General features: G+C 48.7%; 1 protein-coding gene across 3 annotated transcripts in view; it reads left to right on the forward strand.

The window, feature by feature from the left end:
• The first annotated feature begins 1,037 nt into the window (after positions 1 to 1,037).
• MIER2 (MIER family member 2) overlaps positions 1,038 to 14,347 on the forward strand; it is a 30,008-nt gene continuing 16,698 nt past the window's right edge. The window contains exons 1-3 of one of the 3 annotated variants that reach the window (XM_045831803.1): positions 1,038 to 1,075; positions 11,563 to 11,653; positions 13,286 to 13,428. In XM_045831803.1, the coding sequence (XP_045687759.1) occupies positions 1,067 to 1,075; positions 11,563 to 11,653; positions 13,286 to 13,428 (243 nt within the window). In that variant the 5' untranslated portion in view covers positions 1,038 to 1,066. Of the gene's footprint in view, positions 1,076 to 1,468; positions 1,563 to 10,243; positions 10,352 to 11,562; positions 11,654 to 13,285; positions 13,429 to 14,347 lie in introns of those variants that run through there. The other 2 variants (XM_045831804.1, XM_045831802.1) reach the window with 2 other exon arrangements.

Consider the following 14,347-nt stretch of genomic DNA (forward strand, 5'->3'; position numbering starts at 1 on the left):
CACCTTGTCACCATGACCCCAGCAGTATTCTGCTGGCTGACAGCTGGAAAAAGAATGGGGTTCTTGAGTCCCCCACTTCCCCAATTCCATTTGTCCCAGTCTCAGTAGGAACCACCATCCACTCATTGTGCAAGTCTGGGAGCTGGCCTTCATACCCTCTCCCCCTTCACTCCATCAGGGATTTTGTGAGTGGTACCTTCCCAGCTCTCTCCACTTCTCTGTTCCCTGCTACCACTTGAGTCCTGTTGGGTACCTGTGCCTGCTTACTGCCTCCCAGCTTCCTTACTTGCTCTCTATAAACCTCTGAAGCTCACACTTGTCAGTCTGAAATTTAAAATGTAGCGAATCCCTGTTAGGACTGTCCTGTTCAAACTCTCCCCCAGCACCCACCACCTGCTTACAATGTGCAAGTGGTCCATAAATATTTAATGAATTCAGAGCCAAATGTTGGGGGGTTTGAATTCACCTCTCCAGTCACCCAGACAGCACTCTGGCTCCTTGGTACAGGGTCACCATGCTGCTCAAAGCTTGTAAGTTGCATCTCGCAAGCATCCCAGTTGGTACTTTGGCACATTGGATGGATCACCACTAGTGCAAAACTAAAGTTCAAGAACCACGCTGCCCAGACTTCAGTCCTGGCTCTACCACTTATGCATTGGGTGGCCATTCATTCCAGGCTTTAGTTTCCTTATCAGTTAATACCGGGGTACTAATAACATTTAGCCAACCTATTGGAAGGAGGAAATGGGGCAAAAGTTCCCTACGCAGGTGTGATTATCAAGAATCAGTATTTTTATTAGCAGCATCCTTCATCTCCCAAGCTAAGACCAAGACCAAGGCCATGGTCCTGCCAAGACCCTCGAACCCTTGCTTCTCGAGCCCGCCCCGCCCCCTCGCTCATCCCGCGCATCCCAGTCGGCGCACCTACTATGCCCCGCCCGCGCCCCGCCCTCGAAGGCCACGCCCTCCACAGGCCCCGCCTTTCAGGGCTCCGCAGCCAATGAGCCCGCGGCCTCGCATCCGGGGATCCCGGCGCGGCCACCGCCTCCCGCGCACACACACGGCCATGGCGGAGGTGAGTGAGCGGGCTGGGGGAGCCGGCCCCCCACCCCCGCGCACCCGCGTTACCCGTCGCCCGGCCTCGGCCACGTCAGAGCTCTGGGAACGAGACTCCTCCGCCCCGAGAATCCGAGGCAGTGCCCGGAAAGCCGCGCCCGTGGGAACCTGAGGGGCGCGGGGCTCCGTCGGCGGCCGCCCCCGGCCCTGGCCCCCCCCCCCCGGTTCCCCGGCTGCCACATCGCGGGCTACAGTGCGCATGTGCGGGGGCGGGGGCTTGGCGGGGGCCGCGGCGTGGGGAGGGGCCAGGGGGCGGGCACACGCTGGGTTAGGGGCGCTCCGGTGGCTCCTCGCCAGTCACCAGCCCGGCGGTGCTCATGCCGCCCCTCCTCATCCTTGACCAACTTTGCAGAGCGCTCTCTGGTCCTCCGGTCGCAGCGCCGCGCGCTCACACCGCCCAGATCCAGCGTGGGACCCAGCGCCGCATCCCGCTCTCTAGCCTTCAGGTGCCGGGCACCGCAGATTAGCCCTCCCGCCAGATGCCGGGCGGGATTTGAACTCGGCACGAGGTGTGGGGTGCATTGGGGTTTCCTCAGGGTAGGCAGATTTCGACTAGCCTTAACCGGGGGCTCGAAGTTACTTCTTGGAAACTCTTCTGTCGGTAAAGCAGGCCCAAGACCCCTTACCCGATATCCGTGAGGCCTGATAAATTTTGGGATTCAAAGTTTTTTCGATTTGGGTAATTGTGGGGTTTGGAACTGTGATGCTTGATCAAACTCTAGGACCATCTGGAGTAAAGAAAGACGCTTAATAGCTTCTTGTCAGGTCAAACCTGGGATGAAAAACTTTCACTTTTGGGGTTTCTTGACTTTGGAATATTGAGTAGGACCTGCTCTCACCTTCCAGGGCTCTAGTGAGGGTGAAATGAGGTAGTGCATCTGCTAGGGGCTCAGTATATGTGACGCTTATTGCATGAGGATTCAGTCTGGGGACGCAGGACATAAGGCCACCGTGAAACCAGTTCATAGACTCTGCAAGTGGTCCTCATCAAATGGGTCGGTGGTGCCACTGAGGCCACCAGGGCAGAAGGTACTCATCCAGTGAGGCTCAGCAGGTTCGTGGGGTATTCGGCCTGGTCATGGCGTCACGTTGAGTCTTTCCCTTAGCAGGACCTGGGTAGGTGTTGTGGAGGGCAGGACTGGCCATTCTCTCCCACCAGTGGCTTTCTCAGAGGTAGCAACAGGCTCTGCATTTGTGCCAAAGAAGGTGTGGGCATCTGGGTGCAAAACTAGAACTCACCAGCCAATTTGGGCCTGACCTTTTGCTGGGTGCCTGGATCCAGAGGGTTCTTAGAGAGTTAATTCTCTCTTTTTTTAACAGCGCATTTAGGGGAACTGAGGCATCACGGGGACAGTGGCTGGCCTTATAGGTTGGAGGCAGAAGCCAGGTCTCCCTATGGCCCAGGGTCGTGTGTGGTGTTCTTCCTGGGCACCAGGTGTTGTTTGGGCAGCACTATTGGCCTGGAAGGTAGCTATGTGTCGTGGATGGAAGGGCCAGACTCCCTAGCCAGCCTCCCTTGATTGCTGCTGACTTTGCCTTGCCCAATGCTGAGCCTCTGGAACCTCACAGCAGCCATTTGTCCTGGGTGCTCCTGTTACCCCTGCTGACAGTTTGGGGTGGTGCCCTTTTGAGTGAATTTGAGTTGGTTTCTTGAGAAAGTCTACATGCGAGGTCCCCTGTGTGCCTGGCTCCGTGCGAGGCCCTGAGGGTCTGGCCGTGAGTAGAAATCCAACAGTAAACTAAAGGGCCTTTAGCAGCTGTTTCTCAGTAAAGGACCAACAGGTGTGCAAATGTCACATATGATGAGCCATGGCCAGCCTCTGCCCAGGAGACTTGTGGCTCTGGACCCTCTAATTTTGTGTGACTTCGGGCAGGTTGCTGAATGTCTCAGAGCCACAATTTCCTCATCTCTGAAATGGGAAGAGATGGGAGCAAGAGGTCACATGAGATCTGGGTTCAGGGCTTTGCAGAGAGAAATGGAGCCTGACAAAATCACTGGTAACCAGCTGTCTGCCGAACGAAAACAGTGATTCGTTACCTAGCATAAGTGGTTGATGAGGATTAGTTGACTGCTTTTTGTCATCACCAGAGTAGCCATCAGCACCAGGTCAGTACTGTGAGAGGAGAGGGGGTGCTTTATAGTATTTTCCTCACCGATACTGACGTGCATGGGCTCTGCCGTGTGCTTACAGCCCTCAGTGGCTCTTGTCCTTGGGTGTGGTGCACCTCCTCCCTGCGATCTCTTGACTGTTGGTGTGGCCCCGCACACATCTGCCTATCACCTCGCCAGCTCCCTGGGCTCCTTCCTTTTCTTTGTGCTCTGTACCCTGGAGGGACTCAGTGCCCTTGCTGTTCCAGCACTCCCTGCCTAGAGAAGCCCTCAAGGGTTTTTCCCAAGCCCAGTTGTACAGGTCCCCCCCTACCCTGTTCTCTCCCTCAGCCCTGTACATATCCACTTGTTTGAGACCTGTGTCACCAGCTGGACTGGTGACTTGTGGGTGGAGATAGGAGGAACCTGTTTCTGGATTGACTGCTCTGCGCGCAGTGCCTACTGCCTCATCTGGCCCAGGGGGAGCGCTCAATACACACTGGTCAAATGGAGTAGTGCAGCGCTGGAGCAGCCCAGTGGGACTGACCACCTCCACGGGTGTGGGCAAAGGGTGTTCCAGTGTAACCTGGAAACTCAGTTTTTTAAAACAACAATTAGTTTATTTTTGTCTTTCATAGTTCTGAGGGTTGACTGAGCTCAGCCAGGCAGTTTTCACTCAGGGTCAGTCATTGAGTTGCAATTAGGTTGCAGCCGGAGCTGGAGGAAAGCTTCCTTGCTCAGGTGTGGCTGCTGGTGCTAGCTGCTGGCTGGGGCACCTGAATGTAGCTTGTCTGTGTGGCTTGGGCTTCCTCACAACATGGCAGCTGGATATAACAGTGACTGTCTCAGAAGATTCCAGTTGCAATCTGAATTGCATTTTATGATTTAGTCTAGAAGTCACATAGAATCCCTCCCACCCAAGTTACAGGCCCAGCCAGATGGACAGGCAGGGTCAAAGAGCTCTACCTCTTGAAGGGAGGCAGGCATATCAGTGTCACATGGAGAAGAGCATACGGATGCACCATCTTGGAGAACTGGATCTGCCACAGTGTCCCTGGAGTATCACTGAGGTTAAACCTGGAGGGGGGTAAGGTAGCAATTAGATGCAGCCCTGGAAGAAGGGTTATTCTGCTCCTGAGAGGTCAAGGCCCTTATCCTCCTGGTGAGACTGGACGGGGCAGTCTTCCTGCTGGTAAGCTCATACCTCCTTTGTGCCTAAAAGACCTGGTCTGGACACCAGGTCCTGCGGCCCACTTTTGTTTGGGATCAGGTCTCTACAGTGCTGTCTTCCTTGTTTTCCTCCCCTCACTGTTTTTACCCAGAATTCTCTTAGCCAGCTCCCCATTCTCTTTTTTCCATTTTGACAAATGGAGCAGTGACTGCTGGCACTTGGACTGTTGTGAACTAGAGGATACAGCCTGTGGGAATCCCACCCTTGAGGGTGGGCTTGAACTGGAAATCAGGGCAGGGAGAAGGAAGAAATCCATGAAGTCTGTATTCCTTGGTAAGTTTTGAGGAACTTGGAGTCACTTGGAAATGACCTTGGGGATCCGAGGCCCCTGAAGCCTCTTGGGAGCATGCTGCTCAGTGCCTCCTGGGAGAGGCTGCCTCCTTGTTGCTCCACTGTCACTCCAGCTGCTGTCACTGCTCCCCTGCCTGAGCTCCCATGTCAGATGGCAAGTCAGACATGGGCCAAGTTCTCCTCAGCCCCTTCCTGGGGGCTGTGCACTTGAGGTAGCCTTGGAGCAGAGCTGTCCTCCCTCACTGTTTCTGGGAAAAGAGCCATCCATACTCTGTCCTCTTCTGGTTTCCTCCCCCAATCAAGGCTTTTGGTGGCAGGACACAAAAAGCCAGTCCTGGCCAAGGCAGGAGGGGAGCCCAGGGAGGCTGGTGTACCTGAGCAGTTAGGTGTGTTCTAGGGAGGGCTGTGGTGGTTTCAGAGGACACTTAGGGGGCTGGCCCTGCAGGGTGGCCTGCAGGCTGATGGCCACCTGGTGAGGCTGCTTCTGGTAGGCCACAGACTCGAGCCAGAGCACCAGGTGAGAGGCCCTGCCCCTGTGAATCTATGAAGGGTTTTTGAGTCACAGAGCCTGAGTGTGAGTTTCTAATTGTACCACTTACTTGCTGTGTGAGCTTGGGTAAGTGACTTGACTTCTCTGAGCTTTGATTCCCTCTTTCTCTTATGAAGAGAATGATTACACAACCTCTTGACATTTTCTTGAGGACCCAGTGAGGAAATCAGCATGGAAGTTCTTGCTAAACTTTTTTTTCTAAATTTTTAAACTTTATTTTGGTAAATATTTTATTTTTTTTGCAAAGTGCTATACTGGTATATGATGCATTTGTTTTAATGTGTACAATTCCAGTACCTATACTTGTATTCACAGAGTTGTGCAATTGTTACCAGTCAATTTTAGAATATTTTCATTACCCCTAAAGAAACCCCATTGGTTGCCACTTCCCGTCCTCCTTCCCCATTCCCCGGCACCTTTGAACCCACTGCCTGTCTCAGTGGATTTCCCTGTTCTGAGCATTTCACATAAATGGAATGAGGCATTTTGTGGCCTTTTGCATCTGGCTTCTCTCACTGACCATCACGTGTTCAAAGTCCATCCATGTTGCGGCGAGTGTCAGTGCCTTGTTCTCTTTCATGGCTGAGTAATATTTTATTGGTTTGTTTTAGTTTGTCCATCAGCTGATGGACACTAGGGTTCTTTTCACTTTTGGCTGTTGTGAACAATCCTGCTGTGAACACTCCTGTGCAAGTTTCAGTGTAGATGTGCATTTTCTTTTCTCCTGGAGATCACAGGGAAGGAGGAGCCTATCTTTCCCCCTCTGCTCTCCTAGGTTCTCTGCTGCAGCCCTGTGATTTAGAATGACAAAAGGCAGGCTCACGTCACATGGGGTAACTAGGTGAAGAGTAGCTGGGTGGTGAGGATTTGGCCTTAAGTAGTATCTGAAACAAAAGAACAATAAATCTTAGAGGAGTGACAAAGGAAAGGGACCAAGTTCCTAAGGGCATCAAATTGTGGGAAGGTAAACCTGGGGGAATTGGTGAAAGACCGGGTGATTTAGTAAGGTCTGTGTGTGCGCAGAGTCTTGGTGCCTTCTTGCCTCCATTGATAAGGGGGCTTCCTTCCTGGTTTGGGGGCACCCTCACAGGAGTTTATGCTTTGCTTTCAGGCAAATAGGGACAGAGAACTCAACCTGTGTTGGGTTTTCTCAGTTACCTTCAGCTTAAAATAATCCTTACCACAGTGGTGTATTTTGGGGTGGCGTACTCTGAACCCCTTCAGCGTATACCTAGGAGTGAAATTCCCAGGTCACATGGTAATGCTGTGCTAACTTTTGGAGGAACTGCTCCATCCCAAAGTGGCTGCGCCATCTTACATTCCCACCTGGGTCGTCCGTGTTCGTCCTGACATACTTGTTATGTCTTTTTGGTCATAGTCGTTCTGTGCTTACAAACTGTTGTTTGTGTTTTTGATTAGATTTCACTTGATGTTGAGCATTTTTTCATGTGCTTATTGGCTGGCCATTTGTGCATCTCTGGAGAAATGTCTGTTTAGATCCTTTGCCTGTTTTGAAATTAGGTTATCTTATTATTAATGCATTGTAAGAATTCTTTATATATTCTAGGCGCAAGCCCTTTTTCTGCTATATGATTTGAAAATATCTTTTCCCATTCTGTGAGTTGTCTTTTCACTTTCTTGATGTTGTTCTTTCTCATTTTGACGAAGTCCAGTTTGTCTGGTTTTTCTTTTGGTGTCTCATCTCAGAAGTCATCACCTAGTCCAGTGTAACAAAGGTTTATCCCTAATTTCCTTCTAAGTTTTATAGCTTTAGCTCTTATATTTAAGGTCTTTGATCGTTTTTAAGTTAATTTTGTATATGGCATGAGATAGATGTTCAACTTTATTTTTTTTCATGTGAATATCCAGTTGTCCTAGCATCATTGTTGAAAAGACTATTTATTCCCCATTGAATTTTTTTCTTCACCTTTGCCAAAATTCAATTGATTGTAAATGTGCGGGCTTATTTTTGGATTTCCAATTCTATTTCTTTTATTTAAATGCCTAGCCTTATGCCAGTACCACACTGTTTTGATTACCGTAGCTTTGTAGTGATTTTGAAACCAGGAAGTGTTCTCGTTCAAGATTATTTTGGCTGTTCTGGGCCCCTTGAGTTTTCATATTGATGTCTTTGGAATCTGTTTGTCAGTGTGTGCATAGAAGCCAGCTGAGATTCTGATAGGCACTGCACTGATGTTAATACTCCTGAGCTGAAGAGTATTAACATCTTAACAGTATTAATTCTTCTAAACCATGAATGTAGGATGTCTTTCCACTTATTTAGGTCTTTAATTCCTTTCAACATGTTTTGCACTTGTTACTTTTTAATTAATTATTTTTATCCTGTTTTACACCTTTTAGAATATAAGTTTTGAACTTCTTTTGCTAAATTTATTCCTGAGTATTTTATTCTTTTTGATGCTATTATAAATTGATTTGTTTTTATTTTTTTAAAAGAATATGTTTTATTGATTATGCTATTACAGTTATCATAGTTTTTCCTCCTTTCCTCCTTTCTGCCCAGGACCCCCATTTCCTTCAGCAGTACCCTCCTTAGTTCATGTCCATGGGTCATGCGTGTAAGTTCTTTGGCTACTCCATTTCCTATACTGTTCTTAACATTCCCCTATCTATTTTGTATGTACCCATCTGTGCTTCTTAATCCCTGCACATTTCCCCCTTTTCTCCCTCCTCCCCCTCCCCACTGATAACCCTCCAAATGATCTCCATATCTATGATTCTGCTCCTATTCTGCTTGTTTATTTAGTTTGTTATTCAGATTCAATTATTGATAGTTGTAATTTTATTGCCATTTTAATGTTCGTCATTTTGATCTTTTTCTTAAATAATTTCCTTTAGCATTTCATATAATGGCTTGGTGGTGATGAACTCCTTTAGTTTACTTGTCTGGGAAGCACTTTATGTGTCTTCAATTCTAAATGATAGCTTTGCTGGATAGGATAATCTAGGTTGTAGGTCCTTGCTTTTCATCACTTTGAATACTTCTTGCCAGTCCCTTCTAGCCTGAAACGTTTCTTTTGAGAAATCAGCTGACAGTCTTATGGGAACTTCTTTGTAGGTAACTATCTGCTTTTCTCTTGCTGCTTTTAAGATTCTGTTTATCCTTAACCTTTGGCATTTTAATTATGATGTGTCTTGGTGTGGGCTTCTTTGGGTTCATCTTGTTTGGGACTCTCTGTGCTTCCTGGACTCATGTGGCTATTTCCTTCACAAAATTAGGGAAGTTTTCTTTCATTATTTTTTCAAATAAGTTTTCAGTTTCTTGTTCTTCCCCTTCTCCTTCTGGCACCCCTATGATTCAGATGTTGGCACATTTGGAGATGTCACAGAGACTCCTTAGCCTCTACTAATTTTTTTTTAAATTCTTTTTTCTTTTTGAATGCTGCTTCTTCCTTGTGTTCCAAATCATTAATTTGATTCTGAGCTTCATCCCCTTCCTGTAGCTTTTTAAAATTTCACTTAATGTAATCTTTATTTCTGCCTGGGTCTTTTTTATGCTGTTGAAGTACTCAATGAATTCCTGGAGCATCCTGATAACCAGTGTTTTGAACTCTGCATCTGATAGTTTGCTTGTCTCTACTTCATTTAGTTTGTTTTCTGGAGGGTTTTTTTTTGTTTGTTTTTCTTTAAAAAAGTATTTATTCATTTTTAGAGAGGGGGGGAAGGGAGGGAGAAAGAGTGGGAGAGAAACATCAGTGTGTGGTTGCCTCTTGTGCACCCCCCGCTGGATACCTGGCCTGCAGCCCAGGCATGTGCCCTGACTGGCAATCGAACGGGCAGCCCTTTGGTTTGCAGGCTACCATGTAGTCCGCTGATCCACACCAGCCAGGGCTCATTTTCTGGAGTTTTGATCTCTTCTTTCATTTGGGCCACACTTCTTTGCCTCCTCATTTTGGCAGCCTCCCTGTGTTTGTTTCTGTGTATTAGGTAGAGCTGCTTTGACTCTCTGTCTTAGTAGCATGGCCTATTGTAGAAGAGCACACCTGTAAGTTGTATGGGGCAGAGCCTTACCTTAGGTAATTGCCAGGGTGAGGCCACCCATGTCACCTCTCTGTGGCTCTGTGTGGGGGAGGGCCTGCAGAGGGAACAGTGCTGCTGCCTAGTCTCTGGAGTTTTGCCTCGGGGGAAGCTATCTCCCAGCACTTGCCTTGCCAGTCTCTTCACTTTCTCCCCATGTGCCACTGGTGCCCTACCAGCTGCATCCTGGTGCCCTGGTGCTGAATCCCAGAGAGGTGGATCTGTGTGAGTCATAAGTCCACTGTGGGCCCTTTAAGAGGAATCTCTTAAGAATCTTGCAGTTTTTTCTGCTGCCTCTATCCCCACTGGTTTTTACATCCAGAAGTTATGGGGACTTATCCTTTTGGCGCTGGAACCCTGGGCTGAGTGATCTGGTCTGAGGCTGGGGTCTCTCACTCCCGAGGTATCCCTGCTGGTATTTACACACCACACATGTATGTAGTACTGCCTGTTCGGTCTCTGCACCTCTCCGTGCCTCTCCGTACCTCTCTGCCCCTCTGTGCCTGGAGGAATATGGCTTCTTTAAATCCTTGGTTGTCGGACCTCCATACAGCTTGATTTTCTGACATTTGTGGGTGATACTTGTTTTGTAGTCTGGTTGTAATTTTTGCTATAGTTGTGCAAGGAGGTGAGGCATGTTTACCTTTGCTTCCATCTTCATTCCTCTGTAATTGTTCTCTTAATTTTGGGGGTGTGGGGGTTGTTAATTGCTAGTATATGGGAATAAAGTTGATTTTTATATGTTGACTTTGTATTCTGCTACCTTGCTGAACTCACTTATGAGTTCAGATATGTATATATAGATAGATAGGTAGATATTTTTCCCCCTTACCTGAAGACATTTTTTCATTGCTTTTTAGAGAGAGAGGAAGGGAAAGAGAAACATCGATGTGAGAGAGAAGCATTGATTGGTTGCCTCCTGTGCGTACATGTGGACCGGGGATTGTATGACTCATACCAGCGATCGCATGCGCCCAGACCAGAAATTGAACCCCACATGGCTCATTTGGTTGGGCGTCATTCTGCAAAGCAAAAGGTTGCCATTTTGATTCCTGGTTGGGGCACATGCCTGGGTTGTACGCCTGGTTCCCAGTTGTGCACATGAGAGGCAACCGATCGATGTTTTTCTCTCTCACATCAGTGTTTCTCTCCCCCTTCCTTCCTCCCTTCCCTTCTCTCTAAAAATAAGTAAATAAAACCTTTAAAAAATTTTTAACTTACGAAGACCATTCTAGGAGAGAGAGCAGGAATTGAACCTGCAACCTGTATGGTTACTGGCTGACACTCCAACCAACTGAACCACACCGGCCAAGGCTAGTTCCAGTATTTTTTTTAGGAGATTTTTTAGTATCGTTTGTGCAAAGATTACTTCATCTGCAAAAAAGAATAGTTTCACTTTTTCCTTTGCATTTTGTATTCCTTTTATTCCATTTTCTTACCCTGACTAGAACTTCCAGGGCTGTGTTGGACAGTCATGGTTTTCAAGGTTTATCCACGTGTCAGTGTTCACTTCTTTTCATGGCTGAGTAATATTCCAGTGTGAGAATGGGCAACCTCTTATTTATCCAGCCGTCTGCTGAAGGACTCCTGGGTGGTTTCACCTTTTGGCCTTTGTGAATCCTGCTGCTGTGCACATGTGTGTTTAGTGTAGATGTATATTTGCAGTTCTCTTGGGTATGTACCTAGGAGTAGATGAAATGCTGGCTTATTTGATGACTCTATGTTTACTTTTGGAGGACTTACCAGATTTCCCTAAAGTGGCTATTTTGTCTTTTGAAGGCTGGGACCCTAGTGAAATGGGCTGTCGTGTTGGGCATGGCTGTCAGTGAACACCTGTTGGGTGTGTGGAGCAGGGCTGTGTGTGGGCCTGAGTTACCTGGTCCCTGTGTCCTGGGTGGGTAATAATTGCCATCGGCTCCTGGCTGTGCCAGGCTCGTCACAGTCCCTGTGGGTGTTGTTTTTCCACTTGGAGATGAGGACATTGAGGTTCCAAGGTTGTTGGAGCTGATGTGTAAACCTGCATCTGTGCATCCTCTGGGTGCTTGACCTAGGAGCAAGGGAGTAACTTTTCTAGCTGCTGCATGTCTGGTGCTCCCTCCTCAAACCTTGGAGACAGCTCATGTGCATCACCCCTGGAGTCTAGATGAGTCCACTTTCTGAAGCCACATGGGGAACCAGGCTCTGACCGTGCTTGCTCTCAGTGGGTTCTGGGCTGGCTGACCTAACCCTGCTTCTCTTCCTTTGCAGGCCTCCTCGCTGGAGAGGCAGAGCCCTCAAGTGGTCTCCTGCCTCACTCATAGCCTGTGCACCGGGGAGCCTGGATTGCCGACAACAGCAGGTGCCTCCTTGCCCTACCTCCCTCCTGCCCAGAGCTGTCAGGGCCACTGCAGTTGTAAGAGATAGAACCTTGCTCTGCCTGGTGAGACAGAGATGGCATGCTGGCCCCCGAGTCCAGGGACAGGCGTGTAGGCAGAGTGGTCAGGGCCTTGTTCCTCGTTCCAGGGGAGGACCGGAGTGCCTTGTCCGGGGGTGAGGCTGGGGTTCCTGCTGGTGTCTGTGCTGAGGCTGAAGGAAAAATGGGGGCTGTGGAGGTGGAATGGGTGCTATGTGGGCACCCTTCCTAGGTGCCTGCACCTTCCCTGAGCTGGTCACTTGGCCTCTTTCCACTTGGCCCCTGCAGTTCCTCCTGCCGCTGAAGTGCTTTGGACCCACGTGGAGGGCCAGCCTTCTCCTTCATGGCTTCCTAGCTTGGGTTGATTGAGACTGAGCTATTTTTTTGTTTGTTTGTTTCTTTTAAGATTCAACTTACTGCCCTGGCCGGCATGGCTCATTTGGTTGGGCATCATTCTGCAAAGCAAAAGGTCGTCATTTTGATTCCTGGTTGGGGCACATGCCTGGGTTGTAGGCCTGGTCCCCAGTCATGGTGCATGTGAGAGGCAACTGATCGATGTTTCTCTCTCACATCGATGTTTTTCTCCCCCTCTTTCTCCCTCCCTTCCCTTCTCTCTAAAAATAAGTAAAATCTTTAAAAAGTTTTCAACTTACAAAGACCAGTCATGGAGAGAGCAGTGAGCTCTCTCCTGGCTCTTTTGGAAAAACCCCCAATCTGGTAACATTTACTACCCATTGGGCTGTGCATGGGACACTGCCGTGGCCCTGCTGAGGGAGAAGAAGGGACTGGCATTTGTTGGGCCTACTGTGTGCTGTTCCTTGGCCTACTCCCTGCACTGTGCCTGCAGTCACTTATGGAGGTGGGTGTACAGCATCACCCCTGTGTTTCTGGAGCCAAGGACCTTGCTCAAACCATGCAGGTACTGGGGACCAGGTGTGTAGCCAGCTCCATTGAGTCCCAGTGCTGTGATCACACAGACTCACCTGGGGCTCATCTCTTCCTTGTCCACTTGCTGTCTCTCCAGACCCTTCTGTGTAGGCGTCTATGGTCAGGGAGACCAAACAGTCCCCCAGGAAAACCCATCCCTAAAATGCCCAGAATTCGTGTGCAGTTAGCCAGATGTGCTCTTCTGTCAGGAATCCTTCTATTGGGAGTTCTCACACAGTAGACTGACATTGCTGACCACCAGCGTGTACTGCCATACAGCCTCACACACACACAGCCTCATAATATACACACAGCTGCACACTTAATTTAGGTGAAAAAGTGTATGTAAGCACACACCGCTGTGCACGTGCATGCATGCATGTATGTATGCACATTACATAAAAAACAGCTGCATGCACACACACGCATATATGTACAGTCCGGTGCACACACCCACCCATATGTGGTCACCCACTCACACATGCATGCACTTTCATGTATGCACATGCACACGTGGCTACGTGCTGTGGGCTCTGTCCCTGGTGGCAGTTGGGCCACTGTTCCTTTTTCTACCCTAGCCGTGTTCAGTCGCAGTGTAGTGATGGGGATGGGTGGGGTGAGGAGCTCACCCAGGTGGTGTCCCCTCCGTAGGTGTGTCCATGGGCTCTGCAGACCAGCAGTTCAACCTCGCAGAGATCCTGTCACAGAACTACGGCATCCGGGAGGAGTGTGAAGGGACTGCGAGACGCCCAGAGCCACCTGAGGAGGAGCTGGACAAGGACTTCATCTCCCAGGTACTTGGCTGAGCTGAGCCCTTCACTCCATGTGGGTGGAGCCCTGCTGGGCAAGCTCACGGTTTCTTTTTCGGTTAAATTGGTCTGCAGGCTGCTCAGATTCTACAGTAAGTTCTGCTTGCACATCTGCTCGCAAAGCTGCAGGTCCTATGCTAGGAGCTGAGGTCACAGGGGAGAGGTCAGACCCGGACTTGCCTTCAAGGGGCTCTAGGGCTGCAGACCAGAGCAGTGGCTAGACTTACCATTCTCAGACTTTTGGCCTCAGAACCCCCTTATCCTCTTAAAAGTTATTGAGGATTTCAAGCAGCTTTATTGATGCAGTGTATATACAGTAAGTTAATTGTTAATGGAAATAATAGATATTTTAAAAGATTTTATTTATTTATTTTTAGAGAGGAAAGGAGGTAGAAAGAGAGGGAGAGAAACATGATGTACAAGAGAAACAGTGACCGGCTGCCTCTTTCATGCCCCCAACTGGGGACCTGGCCTGCAACTGGGAGGCATGTACCCTGACTGGGAATCGAACTGGCAACACTTTGGTTCACAGGCCAGCACTCAATCCACTGAGCCACACCAGCTGGGGCTGGAAATTTTATGAAAATGAAAAAAATAACTTCTAAAACAAAATTCTCTAAAAAAATTCTCTAACTTCTCTAAAAAAATTAGAGAAGAGTGGAATAGGATTTTTTTTTTTGTTTTAATCTTTAGAGAGAAGGGAAGGGTGGGAGAAAGAGAGGGAAAGAAACGAGAGGGAAAGAAACATCAATTGGTCATCAGTTGGTTGCCTGTGCCCTGACTGGGGATCAAACTGGCGACCTTTTACTTTGTAGGACAGTGCCCAACCAACCTAACCACACCCAGGTCAGGGCAAGAGTGGAGTAACCAGTTTTGTAAATCTCTGAATACAGGAACAGCTGAG

The sequence above is a fragment of the Phyllostomus hastatus genome, unplaced genomic scaffold (genome assembly GCF_019186645.2).
Source record: "Phyllostomus hastatus isolate PE091 unplaced genomic scaffold, TTU_PhHast_1.1 phas_contig_159, whole genome shotgun sequence".
Lineage (NCBI taxonomy): Eukaryota > Metazoa > Chordata > Mammalia > Chiroptera > Phyllostomidae > Phyllostomus > Phyllostomus hastatus.